At 40.7% G+C, this 13,990-nt stretch overlaps 1 protein-coding gene across 2 annotated transcripts; it reads right to left on the bottom strand.

The window, feature by feature from the left end:
• Positions 1-3,504: 3,504 nt before the first annotated feature.
• Positions 3,505-12,004, bottom strand: LOC112259390 (ubiquitin-like domain-containing CTD phosphatase 1). 2 transcript variants are annotated; one of them, XM_024434094.1, is made up of 11 exons: positions 11,809-12,004; positions 11,089-11,263; positions 10,731-10,822; positions 10,529-10,614; positions 10,246-10,361; positions 9,967-10,065; positions 9,842-9,879; positions 9,261-9,359; positions 9,033-9,149; positions 3,716-3,843; positions 3,505-3,570 (listed from the first exon to the last, which is right to left on the bottom strand). In XM_024434094.1, the coding sequence occupies exons 2-11, from the start codon at positions 11,240-11,242 to the stop codon at positions 3,543-3,545; spliced, it is 957 nt and encodes a 318-aa protein (XP_024289862.1). In that variant the 5' UTR covers positions 11,243-11,263; positions 11,809-12,004; the 3' UTR covers positions 3,505-3,542. The 2 variants fall into 2 exon arrangements, with proteins under 2 accessions (XP_024289862.1, XP_024289863.1); XM_024434095.2 differs by lacking the exon at positions 11,809-12,004 and adding an exon at positions 11,492-11,749.
• Between the last annotated feature and the right edge of the window lie 1,986 nt (positions 12,005-13,990).

The raw sequence follows: 13,990 nt of genomic DNA, 5'->3' as shown, positions 1-13,990 counted from the left end.
TCCAAGTGTGTGTTCAGCAACAGACATGAGTTACCATACATACTGAATGTCGGTTATCCAAGTGTGTATTCAGCAACAGACATGAGTTACCATACATACTGAATGTCGGTTATCCAAGTGTGTATTCAGCAACAGACATGAGTTACCATACATACTGATCCAAGTGCTGCTTCATGAGGTTATCCAAGTGTGTATTCAGCAACAGACATGAGTTACCATACATACTGAATGTCGGTTATCCAAGTGTGTGTTCAGCAACAGACATGAGTTACCATACATACTGAATGTCGGTTATCCAAGTGTGTATTCAGTGCCTAAGATGCATGTAGACAGTGTACACACAGCTTGGTAAATGATAGTACCAAAGACAGTACAGTATGTCAGTACAGGCTAAAACAGCTTCTCCAACAGAAATCCCCAATCACACCCGTAGATGATGTCATGGCGACGTTGGCTAGCTAAGCTCGTTTAGAATCACGTCATCGGGTCTAAAGACCATCAAATCAAAGGCACTCCTTTGATATAAAGTTTAGGACGAAAATGTTAAATGTGTCAGTTTGTCACAAGGTTGGAGTAATAGCATGTTCAACTACCTAAGACATTGGCTCGAATCTAGGTGGTGCCTTTAGATTGAGAAAACATGTACTACTAAGGAAGAATTATTTCACTTCTCCCATTGACGTCTCAAACACCTTAGTCTGTTTCGCAAGCGTTTTCCGGAAGCTCGCGATGTTGCGCATCTGGGTTTAGAAACTCTGTGAGAGTACCTTAATTTAACAACTGAAATGCTTATTTAAATTGACCTTTGACACCTGACATGAAGGCGGCAAAACATGTCCTTTACAAGAAAACAAAGAAGTTAGTCTGTAAAATGAATATTTGACAATCCAAAACAGAAAATAACAGAGTAAACCCTGACGTGTTCATATCCTCTGATAGCAGTTGATCTTTAGATTATTGCATAACTTTGCGGGATGACGTGAGAGCATTGATGCTCTAGTGTTAGAGCCAATAAAGCAAAATGTTGGCAAATATTGAATTAACCTAAATACTGTCAAAGACTGTTCAATTGCCTCTTAAAGAGAATACTAGTAATAGATACAAATGGGTTTGATTCCATGTTCAGAACCATATCCATTCTTCCAACTATCCAACTGAAAACAATACAATTCTATTTCCAAATAAACCTCATGCAAAATCTGAGAAGTTTAGTCTGAGAAGTTTAGTGTCTAGTGCTTGTGCTTAGTCTAACACAATGCCTTTCAAATTTTCCCACCCAGCTTCAAAAACATAAGTGCCTTTTTCCAACTTATTTTCAATCATTCTACAGCAAGTATAGTTTGGTTCATTAACTTCAGTGGCCTTAACATTTGCCTGAGAATATGACAAAAGTGTTCAGCTCAAATCAAAATTCAGTCAAATGCATAATAATAATAATTATAAAAAAATACTGTTTAGCCACACGCAAAGATACAGTGCCTTCAGAAAGTATTCACACCCTTAGACTTCTTCCACATTTTGTAACAACAAAAATGAAAAATTGATTTCATTGTCATTTATTTTGTCAATGATCGACACAAGATACTCTGTAATGTCAAAGTGGAAGACAAATTGTAACATTTGAAGAAAAAATATATATATATTTTTTTTCTTTTAAATTCTACATCAAATATATATATAGTGATTACATAAGTATTCAACCCGTTGAGTCAATACATCCACACCTGGATTGTTCTTTTTAAAATTCTTCAATCTCTGCCAAGTTGGTTGTTGACAGTCATTTTCAAGTCTTGCCATAGATTTTGAAGCAGATTTAAAGTCAAAACTGTAACTAGGCCACTCAGGAACATGCAATGTCATCTTGGTAAGCAACTCCAGTGTATATTTGGCCTTGTGTTTGAGGTAATTGTCCTAATTTGTCTCCATATGTCAGTTGAAAAGCAGACAGTCAGGGTTTCCTCTAGGATTTTGCCTGCGCTTAGCTCTATTCAGTTTCTTTTTATCCTAAAAAAACTCCATAATCATTGCTAATGACAAGCATACCCATAACATGATGAAGCCACCACCATGCTTGGATTTGCCCCAAATATAACACTTTGTATGCAGGACAGAGTTAATTTCTTTGCCACATTTTGTGCAGTTTTATTTTTGCAATGCCTTACTGCAAACAGGACGCATGTTTTTGAATATTTTTATTCTGTACAGGCTTCTTTCTTTTGACTCTGTCATTTAGGTTAGTATTGTAGATAACTACAATGTTGATCCATCAGTTCTATCACAGCCATTAAACTCAAACTGTTTTAAAGTCACCTTTGGCCTCATGGTGAAATCCCTGAGCGGTTTCCTTCCTCTCTGGCAACTAAGTTATAAAAGACGCCTGTATCTTAGTGACTGGGTGTATTGATACACCATCCAAAGTGAAATTAATAACTTCGCCATGCTCAAAGGGAAATTCAATGTCTGCTTTTTTTTTTTACCCATCTACCAATCTTTGTGAGGCATTGGAAAACCTCCCTGGTCTTTGTGGTTGAATCTGTGTTTGAAATTCACTGCTCGACTGAGGGACCTTATAGATAATTGTATGTGTGGGCTACAGCGATGAGGTAGTCATTCAAAAAATAAATGTTAAACACTATTATTGCACACAGAGTGAGTCCATGCAACTTGTTAAGCACATTTTTACTCCTGAACTTTAGGCTTTCCATAAAAGGGGTTGAATACTTACTAATTCAAGACATTTCAGATTTTCATTTTTAATTTGTTTTAAAAAATTAAAATGTAAATAAGATTTCCACTCTGACATTATCAGGTAATGTGTGTAGGCCAGTGACAAAATCTTTACGTAAATCCATTTAAAATTCAGACTAACAACAAAATGTGGAGGGTGTGAAGACTTTCTGAAGGCACTGTAGATGTTATTTCCAGGCAGGCATAGCTGATGTCAGTACACAATGACATAAACTAAACTGCCTGTTGGACAACATCCTCCCTCTCCTTCTGAAATGACCTCGGTGACAAGCAGCAGCATATGGACATCATCCAAATAGAGGCCTAATCCACCTCACTGGTTAGTTAAGTCTGATCAACTGTACCTCAGTGTCAGGTGCACTCAGTAAAAGTCAGTTCCTGTGCTAGCTTCCCCATCTCTACTTGGTATGGTGCCATAAGGGAGAGAGAAAGAGAATATGCAACGGTATCAGTATAGAACATGTTCATATAGCTACAGATGATAAGAGTCACTACTCTGAAAGAGCGATTGGATGAAACCTAACAAAAACCATTGAATGTAAAACTGTGTACCGGTATGTGTACAGTCCTAACCGTGCCTCTCCTGGTTTATGGATAGGTGACAGAACTGTTATACTGAAGGTAACAAAGGATTTCAGAGATGAGGGGGAAGAACAGAAATCAAAGAACAAGCCATACAATGGGAAACAGCTCCCAGTCAGAAACAGGCAGTAGTAGTTTGGTGAGGGCTTCAGTGTCCAGCACTGTTCCTGGTTGAGGAATGACCATCCCTTCACATATCCACAGCAATGCTCTCACTGGCTCTGTTTCTTTGACAGATACCTGCAGACATACACCAGGACAATGGTCACAAAGCTATCTTCATCTACCAACGACTCACTCAGATAACATTTTTAAAAGTCAGTATTGCAGCAGCAAAAAAACAGGAAACGGAATTAGTTACAGAACAATATTTCAGTAACGTTACCTCTCCCAATGCTTGTGGTTGAGAAAAGAGAAGTCCTCCAGTTTGGCAATCTCTTTAAGATACTGAGACAGTTTGAAGAGCTCTTTGTCTTTCTCACGGTTTAAGTGTGCTTTCATGAATGGACGAATCTAAAGGGGGAGAAAAAAACAACAAACATTGAAAATGGCTTCTATAAGAATTAACGCCATAATAACGGTCAACTCAAAAGCCTCAAGTAGGCTTTGGTTGGGTAACTTACCGTAATACTGAGTCTCAAACAAACGCTGGTCTCTTATAAAATGGGCCGGCCATCACATTTTTAGCAAATAAACGCCAGTCTCTAATAAGTGCCGAGTCCAATGAAGTGTAATTACGCTTGCAATGCATTTTTTTTTAAATTCTACCGGAACAGTCCAAGCATCAAATCCAATTTCATTGGTCGCATACACGTTTAGCAGATGTTATTATTTCGGGTGTAGGGAAATGCTTGTATCTCTACCATGTGCCGAATGATTGAGCCCTGCATGTCAAAACGCAATTCTGTTTATGTAAACAGCGAGGAGAACTGATTAGTTCACCCCTTTCGTAACATTTACAATGCACTCTAAAGCCAAAACAGTGTTATTCAGTTGTGATGTAATAGATTTTTTTTTTTTTTTTTACAAAATCGATGAGAAATATCGGGATATATCGTTTTGACAATATTGCAAAATTATTTTTGCACTAGTTGACTGTTCCTGCACCAGAAATATTTGCTAATTTCTAAATTGAAATATTACATTTACATAAGTATTCAGACCCTTTACTCAGTACTTTGTTGAAGCACCTTTAGCAGCGATTACAGCAGCGATTCTGGCACAGGTGTATTTGGGGAGTTTCTCCAATTCTTCTCTGCAGATCCTCTTAAGGCGGCAGGGTAGCCTAGTGGTTAGAGCGTTGGACTAGTAACCGGAAGGTTGCAAGTTCAAACCCCCGAGCTGACAAGGTATAAATCTGTCATTCTGCCCCTGAACAGGTAGTTAACCCACTGTTCCCAGGCCGTCATTGAAAATAAGAATTTGTTCTTAACTGACTTGCCTGGTTAAATAAAAGGTAAAATAAAATAGATAAAGCTTTGTCAGGTTGGATGGGGAGCATTGCTGCACAGCTATTTTCAGGTCTCTCCAGAGATGTCCGTTTGGTTCAAGTCCGCACTCTGGCTGGGGTAGTCAAGGACATTCAGAGACTGCATCGTCTTGGCTGTGTGTTTGGGGTCGTTGTCCTGTTGGAAGGTGAACCTTTGCTCCAGTCTGAGGAACTGAGCGCTCTGGAGGTTTTCATCAAGGGTCTCTGTACTTTTCTCCATTCAGCATTCCATTTAGCTTCGACTCGTCTGCCAATCCCTGCCGCTGAAAAACATCCCCACAGCATGATGCCGCCACCACCATGCTTCACTGGTGCCAGGTTTCATCCAGATGTGAAGCTTGGCATTCAGGCCAAAGAGTTCAATCTTGGTTTCATCAAGAGAACTAGAGAATCTGTTTTTTTGCTGCCTTTTGGCAAACTCCAAGCGAGCTGCCATGTGCCTTTTACTGAGGAGTGGCTTCCATCTGGCAATTCTACCATAAAGACCTGATTTGTGGAGTGCTGCAGAGATGGTTGTCTTTCTGGAAGGTTCTCCCATCTCTACAGAGGAACTCTAGAGCTCTGTCAGAGTGACCATCGGGTTCTTGGTTATGTCCCTGACCAAGGCCCTTCTCCCTCGATTGATCCGTTTGGCCGGGCAGCCAACTTTAGGAAGAGTCTTGATAGTTCCAAACTTTTTCCATTTAAGAATGATGGAGACCACGGTGTTCATTGGGACCTTCAAAGCTGCAGACATGTTTTGGTACCCTTCCCCAGATCTGTACCTCGACACAATGCTGTCTCTGAGCTCTATGGACAATTCCTTCGACCTCATGGCTTGGTTTTTGCTCTGACATGCACTTTCAACTTGTGTGACCGTAGACAAGTGTGTGCCTTTCCAAATCCTGTCCAATCAATTGAATTGACCACAGGTGGACTCCAATCAAGTTGTAGAAACATCTCAAGGATGATCAATGGAAACAGGATGCACTCAATTTCAAATATCATAATAAAGGGTCTGAATACTTATGTAAATAAGGTATATAATTGTATTATGGGTATTGTGTGTAGATTTTTTTGTTTTATTCAATCCATTTTATAATGAGGCTGTAACATAACAAAATGTGGAAAAAGTCAAGTGGTCTGAATTCTTTATGAAGGCACTGTAGAATCGTAAGAATCCCAACACATGTTCTATCTAGAGGTCGACCGATTATGATTTTTCAAAGCCGATACCGATAATAGGAGGACCAAAAAAGCAGATACTGATTAATCGGACAATTGTCTTAAAAATGTATTTGTAATAATGACAATTACAACAATACTGAATGAACACTTACTTTATATAATACATCAATAAAATCAATTTAGCCTCAAATAAATAATGAAACATGTTCAATTTGGTTTAAATAATGCAAAAACAAAATGTTGGAGAAGAAAGTAAAAGTGCAATATGTGCCATGTAAAAAGGCTAACGTTTAAGTTACTTGCTCAGAACATGAGAACATATGAAAGCTGGTGGTTCCTTTTAACATGAGTCTTCAATATTCCCAGGTAAGAAGTTTTAGGTCGTAGTTATTATAGGACTATTTCTCTCTATACCATTTGTATTTCATATACCTTTGACTATTGGATGTTTTTATAGGCACTTTAGTATTGCCAGTGTAACAGTATAGCTTCCGTCCCTCTCCTCGCCCCTTCCTGGGCTCGAACCAGGAACACATCAACAACAGCCACACTCGAAGCAGCGTTACCCATGCAGAGCAAGGGGAACAACTACTCCAAGTCTCAGAACAAGTGACGTTTGAAACGCTATTAGCGCGCACCCCGCTAACTAGCTAGCCATTTCACATCGGTTACACCAGCCTAATCTCGGGAGTTGATAGGCTTGAAGTCATAAACAGAGCCATGCTTGAAGCATGGCGAAGAGCTGCTGTCAAACGTACAAAAGTGCTGTTTGAATGAATGCTTACGAGCCTGCTGGTGCCTACCCCCGCGAAGTCAGAATGCTCTATCAAATCATAGACTTAATTATAACATAATAGCACACAGAAATACGAGCCTTAGGTCATTAATATGGTCGAATCCGGAAACTATCATCTCGAAAACAAGACGTTTATTCTTTCAGTGAAATACAAAACAGTTCCGTATTTTATCTAACAGGTGGCATCCATAAGTCTAAATATTCCTGTTACATTGCACAACCATCAACGTTATGTCATAATTCCGTACAATTCTGGCAAATTAGGCGGCCCAAACCGTTGCGTATACACTGACTCAGCGTGCAATGAACGCAAGAGAAGTGACACAATTATACCTGGTTAATATTGCCTGCTAACCTGGATTTATTTTCGCTAAATATGCAGGTTTAAAAATATATACTTCTGTGTATTGATTTTAAGAAAGGCATTGATGTTTATGGTTAGGGACAAATGAGCTTTTGTTAAATCATCCCCCGTTTGGCGAAGTTGGCTGTCTTTGTTAGGAAGTAATAGTCTTCACAGTTCGCAATGAGTCATGTTAGCAGGCAATATTAACTAAATATGCAGGTTTAAAAATATATACTTGTGTATTGATTTTAAGACATTTGCGTAACAGGCAGTCTCCTCATGGAGTGCAATGTAATCAAGTGGTTAGAGCGTTGGACTAGTTAACTGTAAGGTTGCAAGATTGAATCCCTGAGCTGACAAGGTAAAAATCTGTCATTCTGCCCCTGAACAAGGCAGTTAACCCACCGTTCCTAGGCCATCATTGAAAATAAGAATGTGTTCTTAACTGACTTGCCTAGTTAAATAAAAGGTATATAAAAAAAATTGGTCAAATCAGTTTCCAAAAATACAGATTACCGATTGTTATGAAAACGGCCCTAATTAATCGGCCATTCCGATTAATCGGTCGACCTCTAATTCTATCGGCACCTAAGTATTGTGATAATATTGTATCATGAGGTTCCTGGCAAGTCCCAGCCCTATTATTCAGTATTTTTTTACATTTTTTGTAACAGAGGGGTGCAGAACCCCCTTCCACCTTCCCGCTCGGGGGATCCGGGGGTAATTTTATTGTAGAACGACTGAAACAGTCAGCTCTGGTGACTTTCAGATAGCATATTAAACACATAAGCCATGCCAAAATGTTAAATGTTTAGAATGACTGTAGATTTGCTTTAAAACTGCAACATTTTCTCTCAGCCCCATGGCTGGAAATATAGAATAGCATGAGCTTAGCTATAAAACGTCCCTCTCTGCCCCATGGCAAAATATGTAGAAATACTAGAAGTTAACAGTTTTGTCTGACCTTTCAGAGGGGGGGACTTGACTAGTGCAGTACTGAGACTTGACTAGGTGAGGTCTGAGGAGGAATGATGAAGTTCCTAATACGTATTCCGTACCAGTGACTGGCGTTGTCTTGAGAACGGGTGCATTGTGTTTTGTGCAAAGGCATGTTTGGCTGCTAGTGGCACATTTATTTATTCGTTATTTTACCAGGTAAGTTGTCTGAGAGCACGTTCTCATTTGCAGCAACGACCTGGGGAATAGTTACAGGGGAGAGGAGGAGGATGAATGAGCCAATTGGAAACTGGGGATTATTAGGTGACCGTGATGGTTTGAGGGCCAGATTGGGAATTTAGCCAGGACACCAGGGTTAACACCCCTACTCTTACGATAAGTGCCATGGAATCTTTAATGACTTCAGAGAATCAGGACACCCGTTTAACGTCCCATCCGAAAGACGGCACCCTACACAGGGCAGTGTCCCCAATCACTGCCCTGGGGCATTGCGATATTTTTTAGACCCGAAAGAGTGCCTCCTACCAACACCACTTCCAGCAGCATCTGGTTTCCCATCCAGGGACTGACCAGGACCAACCCAGCTTAGCTTCAGAAGCAAGCCAGCAGTACTATTGCAGGGTGGTATGCTGCTGGCATACAGCTAAATAACCTTTAGAACGGTGTTCAAAGTAGTGAGCAATGATTTTGCCATGGCGCACCGCCACAGCTAAATGAATGCAGCAGATACACTCATTTTAAACTGGCTATAGAACTGATTGATGACAATAGCTGGTTCTTAGCAACATGTAGAGCTAGAAAAGCAAATCATAATGCAGTGGGCTGGACTTTCCATACTTCGAATGGTAATAAATGCCAGTCTCCAATACGTGTCCGTCTCCAACAACCGCAGTTGAAGAAAAGAAACACCGGTCTATTAAATTAATGGACGTTTTACCATAACTTACCTTGAGTCCGTTCTGTGGGTTCATGAGGAAATTTCTGCCAATGTCGTCGAACATGATGGTGTTCCTCTTGCTGTAGAACTCACTGTACTTGCCCCATATCACCCCGAGAGGCTTCACCTGAAACACACCCAACATGACAGACTAACTGGAGACACAGTTACATCAGGCGAATGGGACATGAATCAGTGGGATTTATGAGGTTGCATGCTCCAATGTAGGACGACTCACCTCCACTACACCCCTCTTAGGTGTGTGCACTGTGATCATGGCTGCACTGTCCAGCATGAAGGTGATCTTATAGTTAGGGTTGTCTGTCACTCCTAGCTCCTGAGAAACCAGAGGGTACAGTGAGACAGTCACATACACAACAGGAAGGCAAAACATACACAACAGGAAGGCAACATCTGATCTGATGCTCTACACTACAGGTCAACACAGGCTATTAAATCACTGATCCTCAATTTGTATTAGTCGTGCTGTGAAAACATGCTGTGAAAACTATTGGAGAAACATTGCCCTCTTCTGGCCAAGAAGTGTCAACAAGCTGAAGGGAATTTTCAAAAATGTTCTACTTCATTTTCATCATCTTTCTGCACCACGTGAAAATTACACGTTTCTATGTTTTGTAGTAAAAATAATGTTAACATTTATCTTCCTCTATTTTTTTCTACTACAAAACATAGAAACGTGCCATTTTCACATATGGTGATGTTGGGGTGATGCTGGAGCTGAACATGAATTTGAACATTTTGGAAAATTCCCTTTCACTGAGAGATACAAAAATCAACATTTCAGAAGGGAATACATACTTTCATTTTAGCATCAATCCACTTCATACTCGTGGCAGCTAGAACAAGAAAACTAATTAGGGCGAGTTAACTTGAACTTTCCATTTACTTTTCCAAAATCAAAAAACAAGGAGTTTGGTACTTACACCAAATTACAATGTCATAGTCTTCGAACGCAGAGGTCAAGAACTCATGGAGAAAAGGCCTCATGAGCTCTTGACCTGTCTCTGCACATGACTTGTGATCTGGAATGAAACAAATCACAGAGGAAAACAGTCAAAAGTTTGAAGAACAGCAGGAAAAGAGCAACATCTTTCAATAATAATCAGAATTCTTAAACAAAATCCAAAAAAAACAAAATCACATTTAGAAATTGTGTAATTGTGCATTTAACCAGGAAAAAAACAGAAAGTCTTCCTACACACCAAACAATGTGTAGTCCACATCTAGTACTAGCAGCCTCTTTCCTTCCCTGGGTGGGTTCATCTCCTCCACTTTGTAGTCTTTGACACGGCGGGCTATCTTGGCCAAGTTCTCCTCTCTAAATGAGCAAAGTGCATGGCACACAGTTAAAATAAGACATGGAACCAACTATGAGACGTCTTAGAAAACTTACCATAGTGTCAAGCAACGTTTGAGCCAAATCAATGACTTGTAATTACTGTAACTACAGTATAAATGAGTTGTCTCTGCAAAGTCCTACTATACCTGTTCTCTACTTCAATCACCTCTTCTTCAATGTCAAAGTCATTGACAACGTCATCATTCTCTGGGGGAGGTGCTAAAACGTCTTCCTTCGCAAAAACAAAACACAAAGTGATTGAGTGTTACGAGGTCTTTGACATGCTAAATATAGGACGACATTGCTTCTGGTATACTTCTGTCTGGAGTGGATGGAAGAGGAACCCACCAGACTCTCCTCCCTGCTGCCCATCATCATGATCTTGGTCTTGGGTTTGAGCTTCAGTGAGCCCAGCTTCATGTCATCCTCTGCTGGTTTACCTGGGATAGAGAGAGAAATATTAACACACAATGACTCAGCTGTCAAGACAACGCAGACAGGCGCAGAGGTCCACAATGGTGACATTTTCTTTTTTTTTTAAATCACACGTTCCACTTGCAACTAGCAATGGGAGTTTAGGCGACACGGGTGTCTTCCAAGTCGAGAATGAATAAGGTATTGCCGTGCTTACGGCGAAATAGCAGCCCGTTATCGACGGCTATCACAGCGAAAGACGAGACGTTTGAGTCCATCAGCTAGGTCTTACCTTTGACTTTTAATCCTAGGAGTTTCTGTCTCTCTGGAAGAACCCCAGTCAGGGACTTGATAGACTGCTTGAGGTCCAGCACAGTGTCCTCTTCAGAGAGTGTACTGATGGAGTACTCCTGTCCACCCCATTTAATGATCACAGACACAGACATGCTGGCGCAAACCTCAGACACCTGCACGAGAGCAGAATGAAATCCATCAGCTAGCTAGCTACCTACCTACATCTAGACACCATGACAGGATAGCAATCTAATGGAAATGTAATGCTTCCTTTACTTTGCAATGAAAATAAGTGATACATGAAGTTTAATAAAGCTCCCATGTGTTAGCTAGCTATATTTGGCCATCCCTAACCTAAATAGCGAACTAGGTTATCTAGCAGAAAGGAATCAGTGCAGTACCTTTGTAGTTGCAACATTCAGCCCATTCCATGCAGTAAGTAGGCTAGACGTTAGCTAGGTAGCTTGCAATTATCCGCAACTAATCAATCACTCAGACAAAATCGGATTAAATGATTATTGTATAAACGCACATACTGTCTGGCATGACTAACAAGCAGGCAGTAGTAACAAAACACAGCATTCGTGTCTCTCATTCATCCAACTCCAGCTAGCCACTCAAGCTAGCTAGCAAGCTAATTCAAGGGCCTGCCATACATGGACTGTTGTTAGCTAGGCTATTTGTAGAATAGCAAAGTCAATCCGATGCGTATTCATACCTAAACAATTGCGCTGTGTCACAAAACCCTTCGTTTATGTGGTGTACAGGAACACGTACTAGCTACGATGGGGAATAAATTAATAAAGTAGGTGATTTCTGAAAACTCATTCAGCGTTGATTAATCAGCAATTCTTCCTTTCTCCCAATGATGCCCGGCCCGGTTTGTGACCAAGCACGCTTGGTTTTCGCCTTCCTGTGAGTGTTGTACTACTAAAATACCGACAGATGGAGACAACTAGCAAGGAATATTCTTCTGCTTCGGTGGGGTTTAACAGCGGGTGGAATCCAGTATAATGTTGCATTACCGCCACCAACTGGACTGGAGCATAAATCACTATACTTTGAAATACAAATTAAAGCAAAAAATGACACTGCCAACTAACCCTGCACTCAAAACACATTCTACTATTTTAACCCGATCTGATCCTACATCAGACCAACGGCCTGAGAGGACAGGACACTACCATTCAACACCCCCTCTTCTGCAGTATAATCTCGTAATCCCAAGTATTTGCAGCTACCACCATGACACCTATTTTCTGTGATTTATGTTCCATTCCTGTAGTACAGTTGATAACCTTACTGAAGCACATTTCATTTGTAGGCCTATCACTCTGTACTGGGAAAAGTCTTACTACTCACATAAGCATTTTAGGATCCCACACCCTTCATCCATTTTCCTCTACTTTCTTCACTGCCTCAGCACATGACACCTTCTGTACAACTCTGACCCTGTCAACCTCAACCTGCCTCTCTGGCACCGGACACTTCCAAGATGGGCACTGCTACAGCTGACACAAATACCACTTCTTTCACTGATTCTACACATCCCTTTGTCCCATGCCCTCCTGCACACTACTCACATTTTGGAATCTCCCTCCTACACACTGCTGCATTTGTGATCAGAAACTTGGCATCTGAAACATCGTAGTGGATTCGGCACAAAAGCTTGTACAGCATAACTGATATACCCTATCATTACTTTGTTGGGTAACGACTCTGCATCAAAACTCAAAAGAACAGACGATGACTCTTCTGTTTCACCCCTCTCGCCACCGGGTATGCTGTGCACCAACGGCAAGGACCTGTATTAACTAGATCACTAACTCTAAATATAATACCCACTGCTAGTAGCCATGTATTCATCAAACAGTAAATATAATGTGAAAAAAAACTGTTGCAGTTGTAGGCTAATACCTATGAGACCTATGGGCCTATTCCCTCACTCAACTCCATATCTCAAAGCCATACCAAATATCTTGGTTGTATAGTTGCTATTGAGCTGAATATTGAGAGTTGAGAAATTTAAATTATACCTACAGAAAGCTGAGACCCTCGCCTCTTTGACAGGGATGAGGGGACTAAGCTTCCAACGCTGTGTTCTTCCCACAATTGCATTTTGAAATGTTATATGATCAGAATGCATTTTTCACTCAAGTGACGCACCAGTGACTCAGACCCTGTAATAGGGTAAGAGGCAGAAAATCCCAGTGGAGAGAGGGGAACCGGCCAGGCAGAGACAGCAATGATGGTTCATCGCTCCAGTGCCTTTCCGTTCACCTTCACATCCCTGGGCCAGACTACACTCTATCATAGGACCTAAGAGATGAGTCTTCAATAAAGACTTAAAGGTCAAGACCGAGTCTGCGTCTCTCACATGGATAGGCAGACCATTCCATAAAAATGTATCTCTATAGGAGAAAGCCCTGCATCCAGCTGTTTTCTTAGAAATTCTAGGGACAATAAGGAGGCCTGCGTCTTGTGACCATAGCGTACTTGTAAGCATGTACGGCAGGACCAAATTGGATGTAATGCTAATGCTTTTTGTAATGCTAATGCCATGTAATGCTTTGTAGGTTAACAGTAAAACCTTGAAATCAGCCCTAGTCTTAGCAGGAAACCAGCGTAGAGAGACTAGCACTGGAGTAATATGATCAAATGTTATGGTTCTAGTCAAGATTCTAGCAGCCGTGTTTAGCACTAACTGAATTTGATTTAGTGCTTTATCTGGGAAGCCGGAAAGTAGAGCATTGCAATAGTCTAATCTAGAAGTGACCAAAGACAAAATTGATACATTTTTCCACATCATTTTTGGACATAAAGTTTCAGATTTCTGTAACATTATGTAGATGGCAAAAATCTGTCTTTGAAACAGTCTTGATATGTTCGTCAAAAGAGAG

This window comes from Oncorhynchus tshawytscha, linkage group LG09 (genome assembly GCF_018296145.1).
Source record: "Oncorhynchus tshawytscha isolate Ot180627B linkage group LG09, Otsh_v2.0, whole genome shotgun sequence".
Classification (NCBI taxonomy): Eukaryota; Metazoa; Chordata; class Actinopteri; order Salmoniformes; family Salmonidae; genus Oncorhynchus; species Oncorhynchus tshawytscha.
Note: the sequence above shows the minus strand (reverse complement) of the source record. Positions and strands in the feature narration are given on the sequence as shown.